Source organism: Poecilia reticulata, linkage group LG14 (genome assembly GCF_000633615.1).
Source record: "Poecilia reticulata strain Guanapo linkage group LG14, Guppy_female_1.0+MT, whole genome shotgun sequence".
In the NCBI taxonomy this organism is placed as follows: domain Eukaryota; kingdom Metazoa; phylum Chordata; class Actinopteri; order Cyprinodontiformes; family Poeciliidae; genus Poecilia; species Poecilia reticulata.
In genome coordinates, this window is record NC_024344.1 from 9,582,546 (window position 1) to 9,603,016 (window position 20,471).

General features: G+C 40.0%; 1 protein-coding gene across 7 annotated transcripts in view; it reads right to left on the minus strand.

Moving 5' to 3' along the window:
- Positions 1-20,471, minus strand: part of LOC103475748 (glutamate receptor 3) — a 97,421-nt gene that overhangs the window by 42,989 nt on the left and 33,961 nt on the right. For all 7 annotated transcript variants that reach the window (XM_008427595.2, XM_008427594.2, XM_008427593.2 and 4 more), the window contains one exon: positions 3,479-3,663. In XM_008427595.2, the coding sequence (XP_008425817.1) occupies positions 3,479-3,663 (185 nt within the window). The remainder of the gene's footprint in view (positions 1-3,478; positions 3,664-20,471) is intronic.

Sequence of the window (20,471 nt, forward strand, 5' to 3'; positions counted from 1 at the left end):
CAGCTTGTTACAATTATGCTGCTCTAAAACGAACAGCATAACTTATGCTGCTAATTAAGCAAGTGATGGAGCTAAGTGACAACAAATGTCACTGACATTACAACTGTTTTAACTAATATGCGACTGTTGGAGATAAGCAAACTTGTGACCTTGTAAAGTCAAGCGTTTAGATAACGGATGGATAACTTATGTTTCTTGTTTTTAGCAGCAAAACATTGAAGAATGGACTCATTTACTGTAATCATCCCATACCCATCTATCTCTACAACAGGCACAGTAAGGAAAAACACACCCATGTTTCCACAGACTGTGCTCGGCGTCAAAGAAAAAACAAGTTATCCGACTTAGCCTGCAGAAATCCAAAACATGTCTATTATTTTAAGCAGGAGATTTGGAGAAGTAAAACAACAGAAAGCTCTATGAGTCACCAAGGGAATAGGTTTGGGAATGACATCAGTGTTTGTGGATCTGGCTGCCCAGATCCCCTGACTAACACTGACAAGGAGTGATGAAGGTAAAGCGACTCGGTCAGACAGAATGCCATAAGGCTGAGTAGATGATACAGGCGGACAACAATCAGTGCACTGCTCTGTGAGTCTGGCAGTGTGGTCAGACAAGAGTCAAGGTTTAGCAAAAAAAAGCCACATAGCGGTCAGCTGGAGATACCCCGAACAGAAGAGGAAAAATCCGGTCTTAACGAAGCAAGTATGGAATTATTTGGCAACAATTCCCAACTGTGTGTATGTAAGAATTCAAGCTGCTCATTTTGATTACCATCTCTGCATTTCAGATGCATCGTGTTGCGGGGATGGTTTTCTTTTCGGATACAAGCTCAGCAAGTAGTCAGGGCTGAAGTGTGGAGAATGACAGGATTCTTTTAAAGAAAACATAGAAAGTGATCACAATGTTATACTTCATTGAAGATTTCAGCTTCAGAAAATGTTCAAGAACTTTTCCAAGGTGGAAGAATCCCAAGAGGGGCAGAGAGAGCTGACTTTCATTGAGCAAAGTCGTCTTCATGGGTGAGGATGATATAATGGTGCGAGTAGCAAGTTTTTGAACTCAAAAGTGTTAATAAGCAGCTAAATATCGTCAGCAGCAACTCACCTTTGCAGGTTTATGACAGAAATATTAGATGAAAATTTTTTTTTTGAGAAAAAGCCTCTAACCTTGTTGACATTTATGGTGATTTTGGAGCAGCTGTGGAGATCCACAGCTCAGGTGAGTGAGTGAATATGTTAAATGGACAGCTATTAGTGATGCACCCCACAAGAAGAAAGTTACTGCTGAAAGAAAGTCATAAGAAGTCCTGTTCGCAGTTTTACAACAAACCAAGTAGAAAACAGGTGCAACAAGGTCCTTTGGCCAGAGGAGGCCCACATTTTTGCATATAGGTCAACTTTTTGGCCTACATAGAAAATTCTTTGTGTAGCAAAATGACTAACACTAAAACATCCCCCTAAACACTGCAGATGCTGCTAAATACTGGAGAATTGTATTTGCAACTTATTTTCTTCTTCACTGAAGTAAAAGCTACAGAAACATGAAATACTGCCCTGGGTAATCATCTTATTTTAATATTTATTAAATAAGAGAAAACAGTTTTAAAAAACTATTCTGATAGTACAGCCACTTTTTCTTGGTGTTTTCAAACATCATTAGGAATTTATAGTTGTTCAATCAAATGATCAAAATTAGCCACAATGGCAATAAATCCCTGCTTCAAATAGATACAGTATAATAACAAAAGCAGGTTTTAAATGTTTTTATCTTTTTTCATGACATAATTACATTGAATTCTATAATAAAAAAAATGTGGATTTTTTTTTTGTCAGGCAGGTGCGGCAGAGCCTCACCTGTCATCATAGAAAAATAATATACAATCATTTATATTGCTATTTTCATGTGTATAAAAGTATCTATTTCTTACTTAGCTTAACCAATTCGGATTAGTTTTTTTTCAAAATCGGTGAATTTTCGCATTTTCCCATTCAAATGCTGAGAAGCGAAGCCGGGGAGGCAGCAGGGAGCTGAGCCTCACCTGGGATTACGCAATCTCTAGCTAACTGCACTGGCTGCCATTATATGAAAGCATGTTCGTCCTGTCTGTACGCCGGCAATAAAATGCCTAAGAAACATTTAATATATGGACTGATTTTCCATAATTTTGCTTATGTCTATAATGCACAGTGGTTTTTTTGTCTCCAACTGTGTGTGTATCATGTTTTGTGTACATGAAAATAACAATATAGATGATTTTATATTATTTTTTCATGATGACAGGTGAGGTTCTGCCTCACCTGCCTCCCCTGACCGCACGTCACTGATATATATATATATATTTCCAGTGAAGAAAATGTATCCATCTTCTTTTTCCAAAACCTTAGGGAAAGTAGTGGTTCTTTAAATATGACAATGAATTTTCTACAATAGATATTTATCTTTTTTGCTAATCCTCATACAACATTTGGGAATCTAAGCAAGGTTTCTTAACTGATCCAAGTGTAAAAATAGTTGTAAATGTTGCAGCCTCCTGTTTTAGGTCAACTAATATTTTTGTGTTAGAAAGGCCCAGTCAAAGGAAAATCTGTGGTGCTGCCTGAAAAATTAACATTCAATCTGACTGAACTTGAACCAAAGAAATTAAACGTGCAAAAGTTTCAGTCTAAATGTTTAGAAATGTTTTGGCATACGATTTTTGCTACCTACCAAAACATGAAAAACTATACCAGGCATTGTAAATTACAGGTTTTTGGACGAATCTTAAAAAGTAAAACATTATAAGCTCAAATCCTGGGTTACCCACATTGAACCAATCCAAGAAAGTCAGAAAAGTCTTAACTTGGTTCCTATTTAATAGGCTACATTAAATAAACATTAAAAATTCTCAACAGTGAAGCAACAACAAGCAGACATGTCGTGGAAAAAAGGGACTGATGATCACCAACGAAACACGGACGAGCAGGTTATCTAGTTCCTCTATGTGAATTAAACCCAGGTGACCTCTTACTACATACACACACACACACACACACACGCACACACACACACACACACGAGCGCAATAAATAAAGAGAACAGGGAATAACAAGCTTTAATTGAAAGCGCCCAGTTTGCCTGTTTTAACATCGCTTCCAAAATGAGAATTTTGAGATGCGAGGCAATCATGATGCACTCGAGGAGCTTAGGGTAATAACGAGAAAACGGGGGGAAAGCGTGAAGCCAAATGCCAGGAAAATTGTCCTATTTTACAGAGTTTGTTTAAGGCCATGAAGTCTGCAGAACGAGAGGAATAAACATGTTTTCTCTTTTTCAAAAGATAAAACATGCAGAAAATTTGGGATAGAGGGGAAGAAAAAAAAAACCCATCACAATCTTAAAGATTTATTTTCTGATGTTCAAGGGCAGGTTTGCTTCCAGTGTGCTACTTTTCTTTAGCAGAACTAGGCCGAAGCAGCAGTGTGTGTTGGCTCAGTACCTCCTGGAGTATTAAGTCGATCCTATCCACCTCACAGTCGATGAGAAAACGTTTCTCCTGCCGGTTGTCCATCTCCCTGATGATTTGTGTGTACGTTGAGACGTTCACGTTCCCAACAGAGCGAGCCGTCACCTGCCAGTTATTGGCTACAGCCGACTCCATTATGGCCTGGAGGATTGCAAAGCCTTTGGGGGGGGGGGGGGGATAAAGAGGAGAGAGCTCCATTACTGAACTGTGTGGTTTTTTTTGAAGATGACAGAGAAACACACAAACATAAAAAAAGTGAACAGGATTGATGAAGAAAAAAGAAAGGCACAGATTCAGTTTGCAAAAGTTTAACATTTTCATAACAAATGTGATCCTGCAGTTAGGTTTTTAAAGAAATCTCAGATATTTGTCACATTACTACTAGAAACTTTTAAATATTTGTTGCAGTTTTAGTTAATAGACCAACACAAAGTATTGCTTAACTGTAAAGAACAAGATTTTTCTTTCACATAAAACAAATCATACATATGCATTTGTATTCAGCACCCCTGAGTCAAAACGTGTTTAATGACTTGTTGCCATAGTTACAGTCTTCTTGGGGGGCACATCTTCACCAGATGTGCACATATAACCCAGAAAACATGCTAAGTCTGATGACCTGCCGTCTTTTTTAGTTAAAAAAATATTTAAAGTTGATAGAAATGTGAAAATATAACTTGATAATTATGTACTTTAGGAAGATTATTGCTTGAATACTGACTATAAAGTCTTAAAAATGCTAACATTTAAAAAACCTAAAATAAATAAGCAATGCTTAGCTTAGTGGGGCCCAAGTAAAGCCTGGAAGCCCGCCAGGCTTCTAATACACTGGGGGAAACCTTATTACCTGAATTACTTTCCCATTGTTATATGAGAAACACCTTAAGTTCAATAAGAACGAACAGAGAGCATCTGAAAACATCTATTGTTGAGTCTTGCCAAAGCTTCTCAATTAGATTTGGGCTGTTGAAAGACATGAGGTTCCTCTGATCTACACCACTCCCCTGCAGTTCTGGCTGTATATTTTGGGTCAATGCCATGCCAGAAGCTAAACCACTGCCTCAATCTTTGCATCTCTTTGGTGGAAAAGGTAAATGGCCTGTACACATTCAGTCATTCTCCAATTCTCACACTGGTGGTACATTACACCAGCAGGCAAGCCGAGTGAAACTGAGACAGATGTAGCAGGGATTCGAACCACCACGGTCAGCCCGACTTGCTCTTCCACCAACATCTAAACTCCCACCAGCTGAACAAATGCCTTCCCACAGACAGCATTTTCTATTTAGGCCCAAAAACTACATTTGTGTTCTTCTGTGATCAGAGCACCTGGTATCTGCAAACTTTAAGCTGCATGTATTTTGCCTTGCCTTTAATATTTTCTCTACTTCTGCCACTCTTCCTTAAAGGCCAGGTTTGTAGAGTGCACAACTAACAGTTGCCTTGGAAACAGATTTCCATCCCTGAGCTTTGGATCCAGAGTTACATCAGGCCTGTTGGCTTCGTACATGATAGATGCTCTCTTTGCCAAGGCTGTCAATTTATTTGGACGGCCAGGTCTTGGCTGTTTCGCAGTTGTGTCAGACCTTCTCTAATTCCAGATGAGGGATTGAACATTATTCTTTTTGATGTGCAAAGCTTTGGATATGTTTTTTATAACCTAACCCTGCATTTAAACCTCTTTGACCTGTCTTTTCCTTGGTCTCCATGATGTTTGTTCATTATGTTCTCTAACAAACCTTCAAAGAAGAGCTCATACTGAGATGAAATTAGCCACAGTAAAGACAAATGTTAAAAATAACTGAAACAACAAAGAGAATATAGACTGAAGAGTTTCACGGACTGGTGCCACAAAAAGATTACGTCAAAGCTGTGTGTGCTTCACCCTAAATAGCAGGATTAGAGTGGATAATTAAACCATTGACTGGGCAATAACGGCATGTCCTCTGGTCTGGTGTTTGGTGACTAGATGTCTCATCTCACACTTAGCCGTTTCATGCTAGGGAGTTCAAACTAACAAATCCAAAGCCAAGAATCATCCTGAACTGCAACAATAAGACTCGAGAAACAAACTGACACCTATGCAGTAAAACGGGCTGCAGCTCAAACGACACAATTGATGTAACTTAGCGGCGTGTTGACTCTGCAGAGCTCACCGCAGAGGGTGGTGAAAGTATGTGAGGTATAAGAAAGGGAGAAGCTGAGCTGACAGTAACGGGGCTGAGCTGTGATGCTACAACGTCTCATCACAATGACGGGAGAGTCTAAACGGTCGCGATTTATTAAAGGCTTCGGGATTTATGGTCAGCAGTCATGACAGGTTGTCTATAAATCAGCTGAAAAAAAACACAACTAATTCTTTTCTTTTACTTCTTAATATTTTAAGTTCAATTAAATTACATAAATCAGTGTTAGGGTTCAAAATTTGCTTGAAGCACTTGAATAACATTTCAGTTAAATATGTTATTTGTAAGCAATTTTTTTTGTGGCCACACAAAAAAAATGTGAAAAAAAAAAGGATGTGAAAAAACTTCATCTTTTAGTGCAGAAGGCTAATTTCTGAAAAAATCCAACTTTCAATTCAAGGATATTTATTGAGTGGAGCAAAATCCCCAGTTCAGAAGTAATTGCTTGAATTATAATTATAGTAATATTCTTACTGTTTTAAAAACCATTGCCATCCTTATTCTTACTGCAGCTCTCTCTTCTTTTCAATGTACACTCTAATATTTACTTTTTTATTAGTAGTCTAGTATTTATTAGTACAAGGAACTTTACTTCAGAAAATTGCTTGTACTTTCTGAAGTTTAAATATACTTAAATATACGTGTGTCGTGTGTAGCTGTTCTTCAAATTGGGAAAAGTGGAAATATGACCAACAAGGCTGGTCAAAGTCTCAGGTATTATGGAATAAATGCAGTAATAATAAAAGCAAATAGGAGAACCAAATACCTCCAAGTAGAACTAATGTGTGTAAACTCCACAATAAACCTTGAAAGGAAATTAAACTAACATTATGTCACACAGCAATTGTTTCAGCACCGTTTTACAGTCAGAAGTCCATCCATCCATCCATTTTCTTTACACCCTTGTCCCTTTATGGGGTCGGGAGGGTTGCTGCTGCCTATCTCCAGCTAACGTTCCAGGCGAGAGGCGGGGTCAACCTGGACAGGTCACCAGTCTGTCGCAGCAGTCAGAAGTCACCTTTTCTAAAGAAAAAATGAATGAAAAAAAATACCCCCAACTGAAGTCCAATGATCAACGTTTTGCTTCACTGAACTGTGTGAGTTGATGGTGAGAATGGATGCCCGCAGAAAGTTGTGTGTTGTAGCAAAAAGTGGCATATTCAAGTCACCAACTGTCCATAACAAACATCAGATAAGATCTATCTGCCAACGAGCGACTTAGGAGGCATGCTGGGAAAAGAACTAAAATCTGTTTGTAGATTCTTTCATTCTTTCATATGCTGCTAAAAAAAGGCACTTCAAGGATACTCTGAAACATTTTTCTGTACATTTTTGGTCATCTGTGTACTTGTCAAAATTTGACAGATGGAGATGTACCTTGATCATCATCGACTCTCATGGATAAACATTTCCATAGAAGTAACTGATAGTTAAGATATGTAAGCTAGTCTTTTGATACGCTATGTTTTACCTGTTTGTTCTTATTTCCAAGTACAGAAACTTGCACTGATTTTGATGCTGAGTGACGGCTGTCTGACGGTACTTTCATTTACAATCCATTTCCTTTATTGAAATGAACAGCAATATACGACTTTGCTAAATAAACGGGAACTTTACTTCAAACTCTGCGTGTGGTGCTGGCATGAAGCAGAAGGTGAAAATGTTGGGAGGGGAAAAATAGCTCATGCTCTGTTAGGCATGGTGGGGGAACCGTTATGCTGTGGACCCTGGAAATTCTGTTGGAGTGATGACATCATGGGCTATTTGAAATACCAGATTTTAAATAAAATGTGGTCACTCCTGCTTGTCAGTGAAAATGGTTATTTTGTTTTTCTCTCCAAAAGACAGCGGCTGAAAACACATATGAAATTTAAAATCAATTGTTCCCCAAATGAAGCAAATTCTTCCATTGCAATTTCAGTTGTTAATCTTATACAACTAGAGATCAGAACACAAGATTTAACCAGACAAAGGAGAGAGAAACGGCTAAAGATGTCTCCATATGCATCAGACTTATAAACAATAATTATGGCACAGACGATTTTGTAAAAAAAAAAAAAAAAAAAAGAAACAATAAGGCTTCTGCAAAAAAATAAAAATAAATCTATACTAGAGGTACAACACAGCACCGGAGGCTGCTGCGTGCTAATTGAACATTTCTAGATTTGTACATGAATGAACATAAAACAACACTTCTAATATTGAAAGCGTAATTTTTATTTTATAAGCTGCTGTGCAACAAGAAACATTATTAGTTTTTACACTGAGTACAGTAAGTAAACTAATTCCTACAGGTTATTTACATATATTTAAATTACATTTACTTTTCTGCTTCCTGGGTAAGATCTTTGTAAACCCTGCATTTGGCTAATAAATGTGCATGAGAGAAAAATGGGACAGAGCCACAGGCATGAGGCTTTTTAATATTATGTGTCCCTTGTCAAATGTGTGTATGCCTCAAACTGCACAGCTAAAAACGGCTTTATTTAGATGTCAAATGGAACAAATACATTCAGCTGCTCGTGTCATCCGTGTTAAAATACCTCACATTGTAAGCGCTCTAAGAGTATCATGCATGACTCACAACATTGGAAATAGATCAGAAATGTGGATACAGAAAACATGTCAGGCGGTGGAAAAATGTAAGAATCTTATTGAGTTAAATATATGTCCTAGTTAAAAGACAAAAAATACGCTCCAGAATAGATACTGGTTATACAAAATGAGAGGCATCGTAGTATGTTAGAGGAAGAATTAAGCTGCAAGAAATTGTAGACATTTTAGTTGCTGAATAAGGCAATTAATGAAAATATTAGTAAATCAATGTTCACAGGTTATCGCTGCAAGAAAAGGAATTTTACGGTAGGTCAATGCTAACTGCTTATCATTAAACACATAAAGCAGAGCTTCATAAAAAAAATGCAAAACTAAACTGACTGGAAAATGGTCTTTGACGTTACTGTGGAGGAATTGTTGCACCCACTCTTTTTTGAAGAACTGTTTCCATTCACCCTCCTTTTTAAACTCAAATAAACCATTTAAGATTATGCCACAATCAAATTTACGTCCTAGGGAACTTGAAGACATTTATTTTATATTTCAAGACATTCCGAGGCAGAGTTGTGAGTGTGGTGCTGCTGCCTAAAGGCACAACTTGATGACCAAATAATTGTTTTGCAGCGTTTTCTGAATCCATGGTCCCATTATTTGCAGCAAGCTGACCAGGTACTGAAACAAAAAGCTAAGTTTGACTTTCTACACTGTTGTTTTATATCAAAGGTTCCACTTAAAATACATGGGAGTTTGTAGTTTTAACATGACAATATGTGGAAAACATCCAGGGGTATGAATACTTTAGCCGTCCACTGTGCCTTTCCTTACCTTTCATTTGCTTCTTGTGTTTGAAACGCATCTTTTTCAGCTACTTTTTGATCATGTAACTTCTTGATCTGGGCATTAGTTAGAAAGCTCAATCACCTGCTCCCCAGTCTAACAACCCTGCTGCTACCATGGTTACTCATCATAAAAGATTTGTAAAAAAAAGTGGCAGAAGTACCAACGGAAATGACTCAGACAACACAGCCTCTACATCAGAGCAGAAAAACCTCTAAAAAAAAAAAAAAAATCGCATTTTTTTAACCAGATAAAGAGCTCAACAGAAAACCTCAAAGCTGACCGGAGCTGCTGCCGCTGAAGCTACATCTTTCCAGGGGGAGTTTCTAGATGCAGCAAAAACAACGTGTTTAAAAAAAGGTATAAAATCATTTAAAACAAGCATATCTCTGAGCATTCAAAGGATCCAGAATCAATATGCGGCACTGTCTACAATTTGGCCGTTTCTCTTTGTCGCTCCTGGAACAGAAACAACCTGCTGCTGCCCGTAACCAGCTCGGCCGTCTTACTGGTAATCGTTTCAGACCTGCGAGTTGACGTGTTCGGCACGGAGCTGCTAAGTATTCAGAGCACAGCAAACTTAGCTGACACATCCGCCCTCCCTTCCCCCTGCCGGTGACCTTCACAGTGAAGTGCTCAGCAGACAGCGCTCAGATCAGATTTGGCCTTTAAAGACAAGTGGCTCTCGCTGTGTGCCGCCACGCCAGCCCCTCAGGTGGGTGGGAGTTGGGGGGGAGGGATGTGAGGGGGCTACGGAGGCGAAAGAGACCCACGTTTCCATGTTTGATACGCGCAGAGGTTAAGCAATCAAACAAGGGTGTCAGGAAGCTCTGCGAGAAGGTCTAACGATTAATAAGAAGCTGACCTCAGTCTGGACGGTACCAGCTTACATTTGCAGCAACATGTGGTTGTGTTTATACTTGGGGGGGCGGCAGATTTCCTCCCAGTTCTGCGACGTGTGGCTCTGAACATCATAAGCTGGGATACGTATGACATTTTAAAATGTATTAGCAGCTGCTTTAGAAAAAGGATTTGGGGGGGATTTGCACGTTTCCCTTGAGAGTTATTTCTCGTCCTTTTTCTCGCACTAGAATGAGCCTGTGTGATTTTTGGACTGAGACGTTTATGCGTGCAAGCTGTTGTCGAGCTGTTATTTGTAAGAAATGAACTCACACGGCCTGACCTTCTATGAATTCACAAGTATGTAAAAACCTCCAAATAAAGATATGTTAGCCTCTTGGAAAGAAGTATAAACTCTGCACGGCCTTATTGGTTGCTGTCCAAAATGACTCACAGTTGTGGTTGACTTTGCAAACAGATGGTGCATTTTACAACAGGCAGGACGACCGTTAAAGGGCGCTTTTACAGACTCAATTATTCAGCACTGACCCGAACAATTATACACATTCAAAATTGGGAGCGTACTGTAACAATGCTAATTATAGGACATCACACATCTCTCCCGCTGCAGCACTCAACACAACTACCTGGACGCTAATGGAAATGAATTCCAGCGAGCTCCACAAGATGTGCTCCAGTCTGCAGGGCATTTAGCTGTTATTAGCGCTTTTTTTATTTTTTTATTTTTTTTTACTAAGGTTTTACAACCTGCATTTGTGCTGTTCGTTTCAACCTTCCCTAGTAGGTAGCAGTTTGCAGTAAACAAAAACGGAAAGTAGGTCAAAACATTTTAAGAATCCACTTACTTCCCTCTTGCTGTTCGGTGGAGACCGAAGGCAGCAGGGTTGCTGAACTGTTTGCTTAAAGAGTGTTAATATTAAATGCTGCAGTGTGAGGAAGCGCTTGAGGAAACTAAGATGACCTCGCATTGATATGTTTAATTATAGGGATGACTAATAGATTAGTTTTACATGCGGTGCAGCTTTTGATTGACTGATCTTATCTGAGTCGGCGCCTGACTGAACAGATCTGCCTCAGCTCGTTTGTTAGTCAACAAGCGGCTCCACGTGGCTCGTTTGCATTTCACCTCATTTCTGTGTTTTCTAGGAGGTGCTTGATGTTGTTCTGCAACTTGCAAATAAATATTTATAGTCCCCAACTTCTTTCTTTCTTTTTTTTTTTTTTTGTAGGTTTGGTCACACTACGACCATAACATTTATTGCATATTATGGGAATTTCATGTGATAGACCAACACTGAGAGGGTCATACAGTGAAATCTGAAGCAAAAGTTTGTGGCGTTCCCTTGGGAATCCCAGCTGCAGGTATTTTTGGGATTTGTCCCCAGCGATTCTGCACATTTATACAGAGAGAAGGGTTTCCCTAAGCCTGGCAGGCCACCAGGCTTTACTTGTGCCCCACCAGGCTAAGCATTGCTTTTTAAGTCTTTTTAAAATGTTTGCATTTTTTAAGACTTTATAATTGGTGTTCAGGAATTAATCGTCCAATCTTTCAATAACACATAATTATCAAGTGATATTTTCACATTTCCTATCAACTTTAAACATTTTTAACTCAAAAACATGATGGGCTGCTGGACGAATGACTGCCCTAGCACCCAACCACCGGGATTAGCAAGTTTTCTGGGGGGAAACTGTGTAGAGGTTTTTGTCTAATAGGACTGAAAGGATCTGTGAAAAAAATGTCAGGTATTTTTTTTTTATTTTCAAATTTAGGTGTGGACTTTGACTAGGCCGCTGCGTATGAGAAATATGGTTCTTTTACACTATTCCATTGCTGCTCGTTGAAGGTCATTGTCCCAATGTAAGACGAACCTCCATGTTGAATAATTGAGTCTGTAAAAACGCCCTCCCGGAAACAGAAAGGGAGGGAAAAGTCTCCAGCGACGCGACATATGCTTCCTCTGAAGCTCATTTTGCACCAGCCCTCGAACCGACAGTTTGCTCTTTTATCAGCTGAAATCAGTTTTTATAGACGGCTACTCAAAGAGACTCTGAAAAGGACAGAGTTTTCTCTTGAAGAGATTAATGGCGACACGAAGCAGGCGTACGACGCAACTGCATTGGTTAAAAAAAAAACCTCACATTTTAGATGTCATGCAAATGAGCATCATAAGAACCAATTAGACGGAGAAGAAACGGCAGGGCTGCTGTGTCACATCAATTGCTCAAACGGTTTGGAAAACTTCTCACAAATCTTCACAAATGTGTTCCGATTCTGTAGGAAAATTACTGCAACTTATTTCATGCATAAAATTGACTTTCTTTGGGAGTTTGCTCACCACAAAAACCCAAAGACAGCAGCGACTGCTTGGGTGTGTAGCACAATGCAGAGTTGGCTGCTACGTGGGAATCTCTGGAATATATGAGCTTTGCAGCCCACACAGCTCTGCCAAGGCGATCAGTATGTACTCTGCTGATATAGTACTATTTAAAGCTGGGACTGCTGGCTTTACACAGCAGAACATTTTAAGATCCAACTGTAAGCAAAATAAAATTGGAGAGGGCTCATAATCATTTATATTACTTTGGAGCGGGGATTTTTTATTATTATTATTGTTATTGGCAAATTACTGGACATCATTAATTAATGGTTCCCACATTGCTTGAGTTAGACTACGATGCCAGGCTTACATTTTTTTAAGTAGTGCAATAAAAAAAAAAGAATATATATTTTGATTTAAAATGAAATGCATTCTGTTGGGCTGGAGGCTCATTTTCAGCCTGGATGGATGGATGTAGATGAAAGCATGAATTTCCGTAGCATAACCAAAGTTTGTTGAATGCCAAAATATTAACACATCGCTTAATAGAGGCATAAGTTTGCATACACCTACATTACTGTGCCTTTAAATGATTGTGGACCACCAAAAGCCGCGTTCATTGTTGGGTACACCAATATTCAAAAAGATCATATGCAAATATAAAAATGGTGGAAATGTCCAGCCAGTCAACAGCGTCATTAAAATGAGTCCTGAGCACAGGCTGAAAGTTCGCTCAGTTAAGAAGAGGTCACTACTTCAAAAGCAACATGGCAGCATCATGTTGTGTGGGTTTGCAGAATGGACTGGTGGACAATCATGAGAACAAAACATTCTGTAGAAACATGAAGCGAAAGTTAGTTTTTCAAATAGAAAATAACTAACTCTTTTGATGTAATTCATGTAAATGCCTCCTGATGGGATTTATTTGTGCTGCGTCAGATCCGTTCTGTTCTAATACCTTTTTCCTTTCTCTGTATCAATAATCAAAATATGTAATAGATGTAATATCTAAAAAAAAAAAAAAAATGGGATAGGGAATTCCATCTGGAAGTACAGATTTTCCTAGACTCCCCTTTTCTTCCTCCGCCCTCCTCCAGAATTGTAACCACAGGATTTGCATCCTCTGTGTGTTACTGAAGCTGCTCTGGCACCAGGCTGTGTCCTCCTTCCCTTCAAGTCTTGGGCAGCGGATCACATGACGAGTCACGGAGGAGCGTAGTGTGCAGCCTCAACTGTGACTCAGTCGATCCTCCCCCTGCGCCGGAGAAGGTGACCTCCTTACGATCCTCTCGGAGGCATCCTAACAGCACCGTCTTGGCGGGACGCTCCGAGCCAAGCGTGACATCAAAGCGACCTTAGATAAGAACAACCGAACCTACTTATGGAAAAATCTCGAAAAAACAACCTCAGCCCAATCGTGTGGCTCAACAAAAGAAGGCGTATTTCAGTGGGCCATTCAGACGGAGGCGACAAATTAAAATGGATTCAAGTTGGCAGATGACAGCGAAAGGACACTTTTGAGTACAATTAGTCTGACAACACCCACTCCAAGTGAAGTCCAGCGTAGATAGCAGCTCCTTGCTTCCAATTAGATGAACTGCAATGAGCTCGGTCACCTCCACGCCACCCACTCCTACTATATCTCACATCTGAAATAATCAAATAGATTATTTTCTACCCAAGCTGAAAACCTCCTGAAAAAAACATTTGGCGGAAGCCGCTTTATACATTCTTATGGTTTCATTCACAAGACACAAAATATCACTTTCACATTATAAAAAAGGATAAATCCAAACAGAACTCTGGTCAGAGTTCTGCTGGCGTTACAGGACGGCGTGATGTGCGTCTTGGTTTTTCTTCTCAATAAAATTCATGCGTGGATACTGGTGTACATCTTTCAACTGCATTACCTGAACCCAAAAGGTGTTTAAAAAAAATAAAGTGACTGAATTTTGCATATATAAATATTATGTTATGCTGCATATTTACCAATCAGCTAATCAGAACTGTTTTCATAAAATTTGGGTCAGCAATTCATTTCTATAAGACAGAATTACATTTATTTGAGTCCAGCAAAACTGAAATATTTTATACTGAAAATTTTTAGAAAAATAGAAACTTTAGCTTAATGCATATATTTTTTAGAAAATTATTGTTTTTAGTCAAATCAAAAGCGCCACACTTGCTGGTGCCCCCGCTGTCACTACTTTGCACAGCATTTTCTCGCATTATCTTGAAGAAATGCCATTAAAAAAGGGTCAGCAGAAGCTGATGATCAGCATAAAATGAAGCTTAAAGCCCAATAAAAAACGAGAGCGATGGCTTTTAGAGCGGCTCTCCTGTCTGTTGGCAAGCCGAGCTCCTGCTAACCCAAGCAAAGTTCAGAGGTTAAAGGATGTTTGAAATTTGAAGAGTTAAATGGCATCTGATGCATCTGACAGCACGTCTGATTGGTGCTCAGCATTTATTTTTTTATAAAAGAGGCACAAAGGATTTGCTGACTCTTCTGTTCCTCGTCTGTCTCATGTTTCCATGAGATGTGGTCCTTCTGTCTGTGAGACACCGAGGCAAAGCTAAGGGGAGGATAAAAAAAGCCTTTGTCTCACCTGAAATAAAACTTGCGCTACCTCCCCCATTCAAACTCTGAGCAAAACAGGGAGAAGATGGATTTCTGTTCTTGTTAGAAGATGCAGCATTAAGATTCACTCCCATACATCCCCTACATGTCATCTTTGGTCTCCCTGGACCAACTGAAGTTTAATCCCTTTATTTATTTCTGGTAAACTTCCTTTGTTTTAGCAGAATTCCTGTTTCTCCTCAACAGGGCTGTAATTATTCCTCAACTGATTCGAGTACCTCGATTAGTAAAATTCCTCTAGGAAAATGTATCTGCCTCGAAGCTTCGTTAAAATTATGTTTTATTATTTAGCCGCACCGTGTAAAGGCCGGGTCGTTATTTGTGGTGGGCAGCGCTCTCACTTCCACCTATGAGTTGTTGCTACGTGCTAGCAGCATGACGTTGAATTTTCCAGCTTTTTGCCAGGTGTTGGGGGACAAATAAGCAAAGTTTGTTAAATTCCGTGGCGCGATGCTGGGAGTACGACAGCTTTTCTGCTGTCGGAACGGAGTCGTTACGTTTCAGAGGGAACGGTAGGAAGAGCGCTGGAGAGACAGAGAGAGAGAGACAGAGAGAGAGAGAGAGAGAGAGAGAGAGAGAGAGAGAGAGAGAGAGAGAGAGATCCGAATACTCGATTAATCGTAAAAATAATCTATAGAGTACTCGATTACTAAAATATTTACATATGCCCGGCCCACTTTTTAGAATTTTATTCATAAAATAACTTCTAAAACCACAAATCCTTTTCCTCCCACTTCATAATTATTGCTACTTAGGTGTTTACCGATCACATAAAATAAAACTAGAATTCTGCATGACAAGGATGTCAAGGGGCGTGAATACTTTCGCAAGACAGCAGAGGGATACCGGGATGCAGACAATGCCTAAAGGGTGCAGCGAATAATGAATAGTGAAGGTTTGCACGAACTCTCCACTAAAGATTATTTTGGTCTTGCTTGGGTTGTGACTTACCATTTTTGCTCAAGACTGCAAGACTGACTAAGCCGTGGCTTTTTTCCTCAAAACAAATTTGGGAACACGCGGTGACGCATAAAGTGGAAAATCTTTGGATGAGACCGAGAGCAAAGGGTGCAGCTCACCTTTTTTTTTTTTTTTTAAAAACAAAAAAAAACAAACACACTGAGAAGACGGCTTAGGATTTCTGCTCTGTCAAGGCCGTCCACCAATCATTTCAGGAAAAAAAGGGTTCATAAAGACACACAATGAGGATTTTTTTTTTCTCTAAACAGACACAAAAGACAGAAAATTGGGTGGAAATACACCACCTGATCTGCAGAAAACCTTCTCAATTAACAATTCGGTTTATAGGCTCGGTGCTGCACAGTGGAGATCTACGTGTTGTTTGTTAGCTTATCTTATAGCCGCGCAGCCTCTCCGTGTTCGAATGTGCGCGGATCAATCGTTGCCATTTCGGGTGTCTGGCAGAGCGGATCAAGCGCAGCGTAAAGAGAGGAGGCTCGGTTCATGCAGAAACACTTGGAGACGGCCAACGCCTCAGCTGTACCTTCTCAGTGGATGCACAGAGCTCTTTGAGGTTTTCACCAATGAGGTCAACCACACACACACACACACACACACACACACACACACACACACACACACACACACACACGCACGCACGCAGACGCACACACACACACACACTCAAAGATAAACATGCAGCTCTCAAACGGCTTCTCCAAGCACACTCTGTTTGCAGTAAATCTTAAGGCGAGCTTAGTCCCGCAGAGAAGCTCAAATTTATTCAGCAGGAGTTAAAAAAAAAACCTTCTCAGATGTGACTTCAAAAAAACACTGCCCAATTGTAAAGGTCTAACAAATGTGATTGTTCTATTTAACCTTGAAGCTCACATCAAATTCATTTGAATCCTTTGAAACCAGCATAGAGGGGGGAAAAAAAGACCTTTTTTTGTTATAATCGCCTCTTTTCTCTTTGGACGTTCACTATGAAGCCTAAAAGAGTCCTTGAACGGAAACAGATAACAGCTCTCTCTTCAAGCAGAGCCTGGCTGATAAATTGGTGTCTAAATCCCAATATAAGGGTCTCAGAGTAAAAAAAAAAAAAAGAGGTTAAACAGAAGGGCGGCGGCTTCATAAAAGGGGGAGAGCAGGAAGTCAAGACCCAGCGCTCTGTCTGGGAGTGAGGTGACGGCGCAGCGTTCTCGGGGAGGCACAATCTGCTATCTCTCTTCCTCCCTTTTTTCTTTGTTAATCAGCCCGTATGCTTAACTGCTGAGTGCAGCGCTTTAGCCATATGCAATTAATCAGATGTTTCCTCGCGGAGACGAAACCAAAGAGACATTCAGCAGCAGGGCAGTGTGATTACACATCAAATGCAGGCCCTCCACCAATCCCACCGTCCCCATTTGTCTGCAGGAGATAGCAGGGAGCGCTGCCATTAATGCTGCTAAATGGCGCTGCTTCATTTTGATGGCAGCCAAAGATCTATTTTTCATTATGCAGAGTTCATTAAGCAGCAGGAACAGAGAGGGAGACGGAGAGCATTACAACGGGATCTTTAACAAGCGCATTTGCTAATGCACTGTGCTTTAATTCGGTTTAGATGAGCATGTGCTCTGACGAGGTACGCCAAGTTGCTCTTTTTGACTAAACAGAAATATTTATTACTTATAGGCTGCATTTATTTAAGCAGTTGCATTTATTTTACGCACTCCCAACGGCTGCAAAGCTAATAAATAAACATCACTCATTAAAAACTAGATCATTACACATATAACTTTATGTAAAAGTGTGATGGATCTCTATCAACCCCAATGGGCTCTGTGGTCATTAGATTTGATCTACACTAGTGTTCAGATGTCTTCTGCTTAACCAGGTACTGTTTTTATGAAGCTACACCCATGAATTTTATCATATTTAATTGGGATTTCATGTGTAAATCACATGAAATATGCTCAAACATAGCCGAGCATAGAGAACCAACCACATTTATTGGCATCCCTGGTAAAGATTTGTGACAAGCTTTAAAATAACAGCACCTTGTATTGCATAATTCTGAAATGGAAGGAAAAGAGGACATCATTTTTATCTATCATAAATGAGAGAGCAAGGTTGAACCAAAGTCAAAGTCCCTGTTTGTGTCTGCAGACATGGCCAAGAACAACGACTCTCTCATTCTGATTCTGATATTCTCAAACGAGAGCAAAATGGATCGTTTTGGCCCGCAAGCAAAAACAGTATGTGTGAAGGAAATGACAGCAACACACACATCCTTATCTACAGCCTAACATGGCACTGACAGCGTCGTATGTGAGGGAGTTATTCTTCAGCAGGGACCGGGAAGCTGGTCAGAGGGGAGGGGAAGATGAATAGAGGTAATTACAGAGTAATCCTGGTAAATCTACAAAAGAAATGTGTATTCATTCACTTTTCATCATAAAAATGATCCTAAAAGTACAGGTAGAGCCAAGATGAGCCAGGCAGATCAAAACATAACCATGCATTAAAATGGGCCAAAAAAAATGCTGAGATGAATCTGACAAAATTAAAAAAAACTCAAAGTTCACAGATGCTCTCCATCTAATCTCTATAAATTCAAACTGCTTTGCAATCAGAACAGACAACAATGTCAATATCTAGATGCAAGAAGCTGGTTCTGGTTCGCATCGACTCATTTGTACTCAACAAACGAACGCCGCGCTCTTGAAAACTCTTAAATCGTTTTCTTTCTTTTGCAAATACGGACAAAGTTAAAACCACAAATTATTTCGAAGTGCAAAAACGTTTGAGCTGTGAATACTTTTGGAAGGCACAACCACACATCGGGGAGGTCAAAACAGTATAAAACTGTATTGGGGAATGACTGCAAAATGGCTCCTGTTAACAGTTAGGGAGACGCTGGCGAGCAGAACATACCCAACGATAACGATGCACGTTTGAAAAGGAAAAACTATTGGAGCCGAAGGAGACAGAAGTCATTTGGAGCCAAACAACTGTCAGTGGGAATTGTGGAAGCCTTGTTATAGAAAAAGAAAATACTTTAAATCCTTTTTAAGAAATATAAATGATTATTTATGACAATATCAAATGCTGCATGGGAGCAATTTGCAGTAAATTTGCAACAAAAAAAAATACAAAAAAATGAAAAGAGTTGGCAGGATCCTTCTATGAGCGGCCAGCTGGTGCTGACCAGATGTTCTTCGGTTCAAGAGGTCTTTTCTGCCTGCAGCCATTATTCTATTTAATGAGGCCATTTCAAAGCCAGCACATCAGGATAAATAGGTAGTGTTGCAGTGCAGCACAAGAGCCTATATGTTTAATGACCACAACCTCTTTTTTTTTTTTTTTTGCCTCTTTAGCTTTTCCTTCTGCTTAACTTCTGTTAATCTGCCAATCGGTTCCTTGAAAACGAGCTGCATGAATCGGAGGAGGAAGCCCTGTGAAGATCGGCCCGAAGAAAGAACTCTTCTTGCGGTTTGATAATTAATGCAAAGATGTCAGTGGAAAGTGTTTCAGCCTGTCGGAGCAGGCCAATCTCCAGCATCAAAGCCAGGCTGAACCTATTTGATGTCAACACCATTTGGAATTTAAAATCTGATGTGAAACCCCAATGCTGGGCCACGTTTTGAAAAAACAAAAATAAATAGTAATAAAGTCCTCTGTTATCATACAAATCCATTAATATGGATAGAGGTTTGGTAAATAAAAGAAAAATGTTTCATGGAAAGTGTATTTTATAAGATCTAAAAAGGGATAGAGAGAAATGCATTTTCATGCCTTTTCTGACTCCAGGGCGACTTTTCGATGCCCATGCTTTGTTCTGCATATTTTAAAGGTAAAGCACCTTCTACATACCAATTTTAAATCCTTCTGCTGCGCCATTACTCGGTCATTGTCCCAAGCCAACCATCAGCACTCACATCAGCATCTCTCAGAGACTCCTCACTTGCTCCATAAATAAGCTCCTATAATGAAGATTAAAGTGACTTTTGAATGAGGAATGGCTGCTGCGCCGACTCCGGAGCTCGGATGGCAATGAGCGAGACGAGCCAACACGGGACGACTAAGCCATCTCTCAACAAACACAAGCTGTGCAGCACAAAGAAATACATCCTCAGCTTGGGCTTCCTCTGCGAAAGTGGCTAAAGTGTTACAGATGGTGGCCTGTCAGCCGCCACGCAGCGGCAGGTGAAACAGGCCAGCAAAGTGAAACAGGACAAGCATCCAATGGCCGCATCAGGGAGGCACTTCAGATGAGGCTGATAATACCAATGAGAGGCAATAAACTGGGTAAATATTTTTGTCTCACCACGCCACACAAACTAATTATCAGACGCCCGCAATCTGCCACAGACACGTCGGCCAGATCAATAAGACCGAGGTTCCCGCTCATGTGGGAGCGATAACAAGCTTCTTAATGAGGCCAAACGTAGCTGAGCGTACAGTACCAGCCACACTTATTGGCAACCCCTGGTAGAAAAGACTTAAAGTAACACCATCTTGTATTGCACAAATATAATTTCAAATCGGCATTGAAAGATAAAAGTTGGAATATATTCAGTGGCGAGAGGAGTCTTTGACCTTTCCCATTTTGCGCATATATATAT